Genomic DNA, 12,533 nt, shown 5'->3' on the forward strand with positions numbered 1-12,533 from the left:
TTTCAAGCAGGAGAAGGCAGACATTCCCACAAAGAGAGGAAGCAGGGCTGTGAAAGGGCATCTGGGTCACGGGTCCCTGGAGACCTTCGAAGGCAGGTTGGGGTGGGGAGGGGGGAGGGGATGGCAGAATCCCGCAAGGACGGGTGTGCACGAGGGGTGCACGGGTGAGGGCCGACCAGGATGTTGAGAAGTTCAGAGACAAATGCTGGCAGAGCTTCTCCACCCAACTGCTACCGGTCACGTCTCGCTCCAAACCTCAGTTCCCCCTCTGCCTGCAACAGGCTTGGAGGCTGCCCAGTGTCCACCAATCCCTTGATGATGATTCCCTAAATAGGAGGGTAGCCCAAGGACAGCAGGGTGTAGGTGAGGTGGTAGTGATGGTGTCTTAGGACGGGAGGGACCAGAGTACATGTGTAGGTACAAAGGGAGGAATCCTTAGAAGAGGGCAGATTAGAAAAGGAGGAAAGAGAAGGCTAGTCAGTGCAGCAAAGTCCTGGAAGAGCCAGGGTCTAGGTGAACATGGGAAATGGGCCTGGGGGTAAGGTGGAGAGCATGGATGTGGGTACAGAGGGGGCGCGGAGGAGGCCCAAGATACGGAGCCATGCCGGCCCCCAGAGCTGGGGGCAGGTAGGAGGGAAGGCTTGGTGCCTGGAAAGGTTTCCTCAGGGAACACGATGTGGGGTGAGCAGAGAGGAGTGCAGGGTTGCCCAGGCCCAGCTGAGTCAGGAGGCGGAATGCAGATGGGCAGCTGGGAGCAGGGCTTGCAAGGACAGTTGGACTTGGGGACGGGCAGGAGGGGAGATGGCTGAGCATCATGGTGGAGTCAGTTCTAGAAGCCAACAGAGGGAAGTGCTGAACTGCTGGTTTGCTGAGCTCAAGCTGGAAGGGGCTTCTGGGCTGGGGAAGACGGGCAGCCAGAGAGGCCAGAGGTCGCAAAGGGAGGAAGGGGGAGAGCGGTCTTGTGGGTGTGATGAAGCGGAAGAGGGGAAGGTCGGAGGTTCCGTGCCAGGGAGAGGGAGCTCCAAGTTGAAGGTGATGTGCTTCTGGTTCATGGTCAAGTGCGCTGTCATGTCCGTGAAATGGGCCCAAGCTCCCTGACTTCCACACATGCTGTCCTCAGCTCACGGGCCTCTCTCTGTCCTGCTTTTGCTTAACCTAACTCATCTCTGTCCCTGGGGTCCCATCCCACCTCTGACCCCAACCCACTTCTCAGAACCCCTACCACACTCGCAGCCAGGCCTCCACACACGCATTATTCGTCCTCCTACACGTGCCGGCCGCAGGTAGAACATACGTGGAGCCTGGGACGGACTCCTCCCTGTCTCTGGGGCCCCCACCTGGCCCCAGCATCCAGCACTTGTGGATTGTGTGGGTGAAAAGTGCTGAAATGGCCTCACCGACAGGGCCTGGCTGGGCATTTCCACGCCTGGGTTGGAAGGCAACCTCCCAGGGTATCTTTAACGATCCCAAGGAGTGTCACAAAACTCTTCTCCCTGAGAACTCTCTGCACTTAAGTTAATGTAAAATTCACTGACATATTTAGAGTAAATAAACAGGAAGCCAGTGTTGGAGGGAGGAACCGTGTGGGAGGGGGCGGTGCTCACTGGCACTTTGGAGGGTCTGGGGGCCGCGTGCTGGCCTGGAGCCCTGTCCTGGCGGGCACTGATGAGGGCAAAGTGCTTAACCCGGGTTCGGATGCAGGGGTGTGTTCTAGGGGTGGGCTGCGGCTAATTCTGTGTATTTGCCGGTGTTAACCAATAAATCACTCGCAAGTCCCAACTGCACCCTGACAGTAGCAGGATGCAACAGGCCTGTGTGCTGAGTTTTAAGGGATAAATCATTCAGATGGCCATTTGCCAAGGAGGTCCCCCAAATGGCCAGCAGGGACTAAATTAAGGTAATCATTCCTGGTAAGAGTTACTGACTTCTACACACATGCACAAGAGAAGGTTCTCATTTGAATCGTACTGGCCATGTTTTTAAATGTTCCCTTTCACAAAAGTGTCCTTCCCCACCCTCATGTGCACACGTGTGCATATGTGAACAACCGTGTGCGTGCATGCACTCACACACAGGCACACACACACAGGGTCAGACTGACTTTCCCAGTCTAGAAACATGACCCTGCGGTCTCAGTGTCCCCGTGGGTCTGTGCCAGAGCTCTGAGCCCCGTCCAATTCCAGTCCCGGAAAGGCAGGAAGTACAACCCGGCAATGTCCCCATTTCTCTCTCAAACTCTTAACTGGCTTTTGAGGGACATCTCTGACCCTGTAGGAAGGAATTCCTTCATTCAAATTCTAATCATCAGGAACTTCCCTGGTGGTGCAGTGGTTAAGAATCCGCCTGTCAATGCAGGGGACACGGGTTTGAGCCCTGGTACGGGAAGATCCCACATGCTGCGGAGCAGCTAAGCCCGTGCGCCACAACTACTGAGCCTGTGCTCTAGAGCCCGTGAGCCACAACTACTGAGCCCATGTGCCACAACTACTGAACCCACGTGCCACAACTACTGAACCCGTGTGCCACAACTACTGAAGCCCGCATGCCTAGAGCCCGTGCTCCGCAACAAGAGAAGCCGCTGCAATGAGAAGCCCGCGCACCGCAACGAAGAGTAGTCCCCACTCACCGCGACTAGAGAAAGCCCGCACACAACAACGAAGACCCAATACAGCCAAAAAAAAGAAAAAGAAAAAGAAAAGAAAATTGTAATTATCAGGCTCCTACTTTGTGTCAGGCCCCCCAGTCTTTCAGGAGCCCTCATTCTGGAAGGGGAGGTAGAGCTGTAAACATCAACTCTAATAGGAGAAAGGTGTGTACAAAATGTGAGAGGCAGGGAGCAGGCAGGAGGCAGATGAGGGAAGACCTCACGGAAGAGGGGACATCAGAGCCAAGCTGTGAAGGCTGTACAAGTATTTCCAGGTGGAAACAGGAATTCACAGAGAGGGTATTCCAGGCAGAGGGAACAGCATGTACAGAGGCAGGGAACAGCATGACGCAGTGAGGAAGTGTCAGGCAGTCCAATGTTGCCAGACCCCACGTGGCATGGAGAGGAAGCAGGTACAGCAGGCTGGGCTGCATGACGAGAGGTTTATATTCCAAGCTCAGGGCCGGTCGCTCCTGGGCAGCACTGAAGCGAGGAAATGACAGGACGGTTCTGATTTTAGAATGACCGCGCAGCCAGAAGGGCGGGGCTAGGGAGAGACAGACTGAACAAGTGAGAAGGGGACCTTTGAGGAGGCCACACGCAGCTCCAGTGAAGAGGTGGCTACACCTATGTTAGGGCATGTGCTTGAGGATGGACAGCAGGTGACAGACTCAGGCAGTCCTTCAGAGGCAGAGCAGGTCCCAGCAATCGTGCACGTGTTGCCCCCACTCGGCCAGGACTGCCGGTCAGCATTGCTGCAGCTCAGCCAGGCGCCCCCAGGTCTCAGGGGCTTGGTGACACCTCCCCCCCCCCAAATCCTGCTGACATTTCCACGTTGGTTCAGATGAGCTCAGGTTGGGCTGAGATGGGGAGTGGCTAAAACCCTGCGAGCTGGAACTGCCTTCTCCATCCTTTGCTTTGTTCCCCCTGCCTGGAATGTTCCTTCCCAGACGGCCACGTGGTTGTCACCTCACCTCATCAGGTCTCTACTCGGATGTGCCCTTCTCAGTGAAGCCAGCAACCCTCTCCCCTTCCTCAGCTCTGTCTACACCCGAGCACCTAGAACAGCGCCCAGCACACAGGAGTGCCCCCCAAATATTCACTGAACGAATGACTGAAAATATTCGGTGAGCCCCTGTCTTGTACCAAACGAAGGGAGAACTCACAAGCTTGACATTCAAGTCCCTAAGCATTATGGGCCCAGCCCACTTCTCCAGCCTCAGGCCTTTCCCTCTCTACCAATGCCCATTTCCTAGAAACCTACACTTTTTGGCATTTCCTGAGTGCCTGATAACACTCTCCTTAGTCCACTTCTCCCTCCTCATCAGCCCTGTCTTTGGGGGCCCATCCTCAATGTCCCTCTCCTCGGAAGGCTTTGCTGACCTCCCCGATGGCATGGGACCTCTCTCTCGTTCACCCCCCATGGCGCTAGGCGTGCGCCTCTTTCCTGGCTTTTATCCTGCTCTGCTCACGGGGGATCAGTTATTTCAGTGCAGGGCTCCTGAGCCCCAGGAGCTCATGAATGTAGTGATGGAGGTCCCTGAGCTCTTTTTGTCATCTCGAAAGCCTGAAAGAAACGGACACGTTTCCAAACCTTGCACAGTTAGCAACAGCACAATAGGCTGAACAGGCTAACAGTCGAGTCTGTTTGGGGCTGGGATTCCATCAGTGCGGCCACACTGATTATCTCCTGTGGATAAGATGCTGGGCCCGGCAGGGAAATAGGTTTTTGATTGGTTAAAAGGAGGTGGGGGAAGGGGGCAAACTCATAATTACTTAATACATGCAGTTGGTTAATGGACAGATCTTTTAAAACCTGAAGTCTTCAGGGATGGGGGAAGGGGAGAAGAAGATGACTTTGGCCGTGAACGCACTTGATTCGTGCCGTCTAATAAATTACAGCCTGTTTGAGGACAGAGACTGAGTCTTACTCAGCTTCGTGTCTCCAAGAATGAGCACAGTGCCTGGCACATGGGGGAAGGGCTTGGTAACTGTCGAAGAGAACTGAATCAAATAAAAAAGGCAGATGGTCCCTTGCTCTACAGATTGAGAACTTTCTTCTGACCATCTGGAAATGAAGAAAGAGGCCATGAAAACCCATTGAGATTCAGGTGTCCACTGCCAGGGATGCAACTTGTACAAGTAGGCACCCAGCAAAGCAGGCTGTCGTGAAAGAGTAGGAGCCGCCCTGGGGGACTTCTCCCGCGTGTCCCAGGTGCCCTGCCCTTGGCTGTGCACAGCTGCCCTGGCTGTCAGGGTGCCCCTGGAAGAGGCGTCCACAAACTGTGCTGTCTTGCCACCCCATCCTGCTTCCCCAGCTGCTTTGGAACTCATCAGATATCATTTCCATATGAAACAACAACTTGAGTTTAATTACACTGTCATAAATTGGCCTCCGTGCTGTGATTAGAGCTCCCATCTTCTGTTCACGGGGAGGCTGGGAACGCCTGGAGATGGAGGAGGCACCCCGGAGAGTGGCAGCTGGGAGGCCCAGGGGGCACCCGCTTACCAGGATGGTGGTGACGACCAGGGTGGTATTGAAGAGACTGTCGGAGACGTTGGAGGCGTAGAGGCGGCTGTCCATGCTGAGGCCGTCTGCCACGTGCCACTGGCCGATCTGAGGAGACCAAGGAGACAGGCTGGGAAGGGGTGGGGGGAGGAGAAGGCTGGGGAGCTGGGGTGCTGAGGTCCTTCGGGCCTCCAGGGCTGGGGGAGCTGAGAGGCCGGTCCCCTGCCTCCGGCGGGGGTACATGTACATCACAGAAGGAGGGAGGGACGCAGAGTGCAGAGCAGAGGGGCGGGACCGGGGCGGAGCTACCAGGGCTGGGGGGTCAGGGGTGGGTGGGGAGACTGCGAGGGGAGGGGAAGACTTAAGAGAGAGGTGGAAGAGGAAAATGGAAAAAGAAATCAGGAACGCAACGCAGTTCAGCGATGCTCTCTCACCCAGAAGGGAAGGGAGCCCCTGGAATTGCATCATCTGGAGGCAGGACAGAGCCTTCCCTTTCGCTACAGTCTGCCTTCCATAAAGCTCATTATCTAAATAAGAACCAGAAAGGCTACTGGAGAGAACTGGCCTTACGAGGCTCTTCAATAAATGTTTGCTGCACGGTTCAATGGATGGATGAACCAGAAGAGGGAAGGAAGAGCAGGCTCTAGTCCTGGTGGATTCGCTTTGCTGGCTGCACAATGGATGGATGAACCAGAAGAGGGAAGGAAGAGCAGGCTCTAGTCCTGGTGGATTCGCTTTGCTGGCTGCACAATGGATGGATGAACCAGAAGAGGGAAGGAAGACCAGGCTCTAGTCCTGGTGGATTCACTTTGCTGGCTGCGAGAACCTACGCAAGTTACTTCGATCTTTGCGAGTTTCAGTTTCCCCAGCTATAGATGGAGGCAGTAACGTTTGCTCTGCCTTCTTAGAGCCAGCTGAGATCGTGCATGTGCCAGTTCGAGGTTACATGGTTCAGCCGACCCACGAGGGTGGATCTCCACTGAGTAAACCCAGAAATGACTGAACCTCTCTGAAGGTTTTTCCTCATCTGTAAAATGGGAATAATAGAAACATTATGTGGTCATTGTGAGAATGTATTTCAGCTGAAACTCAATAAATGCTTGTTTCCTTCCTTTTCCCCATTGTCTTGACTCCTGGGGGGAACATACCCGCAACTTACTCAGTTCCCCCATTTTAGAAAGTCACCTAAATCGAAATTCAGCATCATTGGGTTTTTAGGGAGTTTGTTTGTTTTCTCAGTGGAACCCTTTCTATAACTACACATACGTGTGTGTGCTACCAATACATTTCTACTGGCTGGAGCCCCTGGCAACTCACTTCTGCTGCTGGGTGCTGGAGGTGGGCCACCAGGAGAGATGGCTGATAGCTGGCTAGGAAACCAATGAAATGCACACATACGCCTCTGCCAGGCCCCAGCGGCAGCTTCCCTGGAAAACCCTCACAAGTTCCATGGATGCCACATGGCTCTACCCACCAGAGCTGGGCTCTGGGTTCCTCCTGTGGAAGCTCCAACCACAATAAAGACACATCTCACTCTTGGTCCCCACCCCCCCTCCCCCGGGGCCGGAGCGTTGGGGGTCACAGGGGGCAGTAACCATCTCCCTGACGTCATGGTCTGGACCTTGAAGAGGGGAGGGCCAGGCTGGATGCCTCCAGGTCCAGGCAGGAGCCCGATGGTCTCCCCAGGTGAGTCTTTCACCTGCCAAAGGAGAGATGACCAAAAACCCCTCTCCAAGCCTCAGCAAGGACGCCACCAGAGGGGGCTGGGCAGGTTTCCCCACCTCTGCGTGGGCAGAAAAGTGAGGCACGTGCCCCTGCTCATTTTAGTTTACAAGTCGTGTGCTCTGCACATCCACACCGGAAGCCCCGTCTAGATAAAGAAACTGACGCCAAGATAGGAGCCCAACTTGCCCGAGGTCACCTCCCCATCAGCTGAGACCCCTGAGCGTTAACCCCTGGGCTCTTAACCCTGGATGAGCCTCCCCAAGGAAGCCTTCGTGGCTCTCCTGCCCGGCTCTTCCAGCGTCCTACTGCACGTTTTGTTTACTTGTCCACCTCCCCGGCTAGCCTGTGAGGGGCTGGCTTGCTCGTGCTCACAGCCCGGCACCCTGCTCAGGACCGGTACTTGGAGGCCGGGGAAACCATCACTTGGGCTGAGTGCTGCTGTCGGTAGGGCATGAACAGGAGGTAGGCAAGCGTCCTCTGGTCTCTGGAGGGTCCACAGGGGGGACCAGCCAGGTCAGGGTACGGCCCGAGCTTCCCCCCCTCCCCTCTCTCTGCAGGGGAGAGAGATGGGGAAGATGAGGGATAAGCAGCTAGATTTTCAAGTGAAGGGCAAAGGAGAGCAATAGTTACCGGACCCCTCCTGTGCTGGATGTGTTCTATCATCTCTTTGAATTCTCCCACCAGCCTTGTGAAGTAGTGATGATGTTTTTATGTACGAGGAAACTGGGGCTCAGAGGTTTAATGGCTTGCCTAAGGTCACCTGGCTAGCAGGTGATGCACGGGCTTGAACACAGAGCTGTCTGACTCCTAAATCCAAGACTTTTCCGTGTCCGCTGCTGTCTCTTGGGTGGGGATGCCAAGGGCTCCTCCACATAAGGAGGAGGAGAAAGGCTCAAAGGAGTCTCGGCCACACAGCAAGAACCCTGGACACGGCTTTTTCCCTCCTGGGTTTTTACATCCACAAAGTCAGGTGAAACGAGGCTGCTTCCCTCTCTGCAAAATGGCTAGAATTGGCTTCTGACAGTCTCCTAGGATAGGAAGGGCCAGATTTGGACAGAAGGACATAAAGAACAATTAGGCCGGATGTCAGCACCTGGATGTTTGGGACAGGACTGAGCTTCTCAGAGTCCTGTCATCTAAACATGCACTTCACACCGACAGGACCAGCAAGACCTCCCCCCCCACTCCCCCCCCATTTCCCCCCCATTGTTCTCAGGGGACCCAGTCCTCACTGATTGCCTGCCCCAGCTCCACACTCCCTGTCTGACCCAAGCCACGAGGTAGGTAGGTTGCCACAAAAGCCAGAGACAGAAATAATTTACCCAGACCCAGATCCGACAGCCCGAGCCATGTCGCCTCCCACACCCACCTCCGGGGACGTGGCAAAAAGACAAATCAGCCCCCAAGCTCCAGTCAGGAAATGAATGTCCCACCAACCCTCCCATTAGCCCCCAAGAAATTAATAAACTCATCAGATCCAACAAAGCGGCTTTGGCAGCTATAACCCGGAGCAATCTAACTGAGGAAAGGCAGTGGGAAGGAGAGCAGGAGCCAGAGCCAGGCACCCTGGGATACAGGCTAATCGCCCCACCCACTGGGCATCTTGCATGCCACACACATGCCAGGGGTGGGCAGGAGAGACAGCGCTCATCACCGACAATCTGCGGCTCTGTCTCCAGCCAAATTCCCTTGCTCCACCCCGCTGACACCTGCCCCCGAACCTCCTGCAGGGACAGCGGCTTTGTAAACCTCTTCCACAGGCCCACGTGTGCCGGCTTGATTATGCTTCAGATAATGTCTTTCCGTGGCCCGCTCTCTGTGCTTTCTGTCTCTCCCACTTGCTCTGCCTTCCCACCAGTTTAGAGACTCCAGGGGTTGCAGTGAAGGGAGGAGAGGGTATGGATTTGGACACCACCACTGCAAGCCCATACAGCACCTCAAGGCAGGTAAGAAAAAGGCACCCCCGGGCTGATGTGGCCCTGCTGGTGCGCAGCTGGGCATGCTGACTCCAGCCGCTACTCACCACTGAGCTTTTCACAGTCTGTACCACGAATGCAACGGCCCCAGAGTGGGAGGACCTGAGTTTAACTTGGCTTCTCTGCTTATGAGCTGTGTGACCCTGGGTGAGTTACTTAATCCCTCTGAGCCTCAGTTTCCCCATCTATAAAATGGGGGTTAAAATAGTAATGATTACTTCCTAGGGTTCTTAAGGAGATGAAATCTGATGGTATATGTGCCAAGAACTAGGTGAGTATTCATAGAATTTGTCATGCCATCGTCTGAGACAGAAGATGGGCATCTCTTCCGTGCCCTACACTTTGCACTGTAGACTCCAGTTGAGTAGATTAGACCAGTGTCTCATACTCTGGTTCCTGCGCCGGCAATGTCAGTGTTAGAAATGCCAATTCTTGGGCCCCGTTCCAGATTGACTAAATCAGACAGTCTAGGAGCAGGACCCAGCAGTACGTATTGTAACCGGCTCTCCAGTGACTCTGATGCAAGCTGGATTCGAGCAAAGCACATAGAGCAACTCAGACGACAAACATGACGTCAGGGAGAGGCAAGGGTGCAGGAATGAAGAGAGGCTGAGGGCACACCTGTGGCAAGCTAGGAAACGTTTAAAAACTGGCTCTCCAGGAAAAAAGGCCTTGTCTGATCTGCCCACGTCTGTGGTGTAAACACGCCCACCATGGCTGACTTCACGCTACCCACATGCAGTCACGGGACACCGAGTTGGGAAAAGTGTATAACGGCCTCTGGCTGGCCGGGCAAGCTGCCGCCACCACGCTCACAGGCCCTGTGCTAGGCGCTCGTTTATGCTTACGAATCTCGCTGCCACCCTACTTATGAGTAAGGAAAGTGATGTCCACCTAGGTAATAAGTTACCTGAATCACAGAGCTGAGGTGTGGAAAAAATCAACGTGCTGCTTCATTGCGATCACAATATTTAAAACAAATGTGTATTCCTTCCCACGGCTGATTCTATGCTCTCAGCAGAAGTGCTTTGTCAAATATGAAAATCGAGGTAAATATAACTGATATGACACGTGTTCGCACGTGCACAGAAAGCATCATTTATCCAACTTCCTCAAAGGACACAGAATCTATATAAATTAATAATCATCACCTTGCTCCCTGGCTGTATAAAAATTAAATAAATCAAATAAAATTCAAATTAAAAAATAATAATGTTGCTCCTTTAAGCACTAAAATTTGGGGGGAGGGTCTTAATTATTTATTTGCAAGTATTATTTCCCAAAATTCTTTCAAAGGGAATTATACTTTCTGCCGTCCTCTTAAACAGAGGAGACATCTTTACCTTCATGCAGTGTCATCATTTTGAAGCCAGTTATTATCCTGTCCTGTGATATAGTGCTGCTCATTGGTTACTGAAATGTGATGGCCTCTCACCCTCATTTCCGTGCTTTCCTAAGTTAATTTGTCTACTTTTCATAGTGTCTCTTTTCTGATTGTGAACCGTCATTTCCTTCTGCTATTTGGATAGCTGTCTCGAATTGGTCCTTTCCTTCCAGCAGTTGTGTTTAAGATTCCTGGCTGAGCAACCAAGTGACCAAGCCTGAAAGAACTGCTGTAAGGGAAGTACAGATAAGGCCTGATGGGGCCTTTAGTGAACAGACCCTGTGTCATTGATATGGGCAACCCACGGTCCCCTGGAGAGGTGGGTGCTGTACAGTTGAATGAGTGTGGTCTGCCGTGTGACCCTGGATCAGCGTAAGCAAGCTGGTTACTCCCTCAGCAATGCACCATGGGAAATGCTTGTCCAGGGGCCCTGACCGCAGGCATCACCTGCTGAAAGAGCTGGTTGTGAGTCACCCAGAGACCGCATTAGCATCCAGCACTGTGACCTCGGGGCTGGGTGACCCTGAGCAAGTCACTTAATTTCTCACCTTTCCCTGCCCCCCACCCTAATCCAAGCTCCCACTGAACTTGCCCTGGACTAGGGTCCCCCGGGGCCTGTCTTTGTTCTGTTCTCCACCCAGAAGCAGCCAGCCGTCTCTATCAAGTCTCAACTATGATCACACCAGCCCCTGCTGAAACCCTTCAATTCTTCTCCCACTTTCGTTTAAGGATAGAAACCAAAATCCTTAACATGGCCCACCAAGCCCCGTGAGGCCTGGCCTCTGCCCACCCTCCACGCTCATCTCACACCCTCTTTCCCGGCTTTATCTGTGCTCCTGGCACACCTATGAGCTCACGTGCAACAAGCGCCTTCCTGCCAGGGTCTCTGTGCGTGCTGTTCCCTGTCTGGACTCTCCTTGCTGCCTGACCCCTTGGCCCCCAGCCCCATTTCAGCTAGTTCAGGGGTTGGCAGACCACGGACTACAGGCCCAATCCGGACCACTGCCTGTTTCAGGAAATAAAGTTTTATTGGAACATAGTCACGCCGATTCACTGTCGTACTGTCTGTGACTGCACTCACCTACAGCAGTAAAGCTGCAAAGTCTAAATTTTTACTATCTGGGCCTATTTTATAGAAAGAAGTTTTCCAAACCTTCATCTAGTTTATACCTGTTAAAGCCTCAGGCCTCAGTTGAGAAATCACTACCTTCAGGAAGCCTTTCCTTTAACTCCCAAAGTCAAATTTCTCCCCGAACAACATTCTTTTCCTTTAGAGCATCTGGCCCGGGCTGTCATTATACATTCATTAATGAGACCATTGCTCACCACCTGTCTTTCTCCCTGTGCCGCAGGAGGAGAGCCCTCCGCTGTCGCCTGAGCTGGGTGGTCCTGCCCAGAGCAGCCACACGCTTCTCGCTCCCGCCTAGAATCACTTGAGGTTGTCATTTTGCCGCTTTGTTCTCTACCAAATAGGTAAAAAGGGATTCATGTTTAAAACCCTGAGGGATTTCCTGACATCCATACCTGCCTCTGTGAGTACACACACGGCTCTGTAACATTTAATATTCTATGTACGTGTAGATGATTGTTCTTTGCATCAGCGCTGCCAGGATGCAGCTTCTAGACAGGCTGACGTAACTCCACGGCCTGGCAAGTCCTTCTGCTCCAGAGTCAGAGTTCGCAAACACTTACTGATCACCTTTGCACGCTGGGCACTCAGCCACGTGATCTGCTTATGTAAATTTCTCTGATTCTGCATAACAACCCTGTTATCATTCCCACCTGAGAAATGTAGGCGCTTCAGACAACAGTAATAACACTTAAAGGCTTAAAGTAGGCATTTCATACAAGTTTTTGTTGAATGAATGAATGATTGAAATTGAGACTCAGAGATGTCAAACCACTTGCTGAGGATCACAGTTCATAGAGGATGCAACTGGGATTTGAACTCAGGTCCCATTTACTGCTATACTATCTGGTCGGGGTAGGGCAAGTGCAGGCTACCCCGACCTTAAGATCTGGGCCTTCCCACACACCTCTCTGATCACCGTGAACTTGTTCTTTGGAGAATACAGACCTGAAGGTATTCAGCTACAAGAGTCCACGAGAGTGATCCTGACCAAGGCACAGGGTAGTTTCTTAGGGGCTTAGCACAGGAAGATGCAGTGGGACAGCACCAGGAGACCTACATTTTCTTAACTCTTCTGCCATGCATAAGCTCTGTGACCTAGAGCAAGTCACTTAACCTCTCTGAATCTTCCTCATCTGCAAAGTGGAAATAAACGAATCTGCCTA

The 12,533-nt window shown here is 53.0% G+C and overlaps 1 protein-coding gene across 1 annotated transcript in view; it reads right to left on the reverse strand.

The window, feature by feature from the left end:
- The window catches only part of GRIK4 (glutamate ionotropic receptor kainate type subunit 4), a gene marked incomplete at both ends in the record, with an annotated part of 310,516 nt that overhangs the window by 75,457 nt on the left and 222,526 nt on the right, over positions 1-12,533 (reverse strand). Inside the window, one exon of the mRNA XM_082659887.1 lies at positions 5,154-5,261. Coding sequence (XP_082516013.1) covers positions 5,154-5,261 — 108 coding nt within the window. The remainder of the gene's footprint in view (positions 1-5,153; positions 5,262-12,533) is intronic.

Source organism: Grampus griseus (genome assembly GCF_964374135.1).
Source record: "Grampus griseus genome assembly, chromosome: 8".
NCBI lineage: Eukaryota > Metazoa > Chordata > Mammalia > Artiodactyla > Delphinidae > Grampus > Grampus griseus.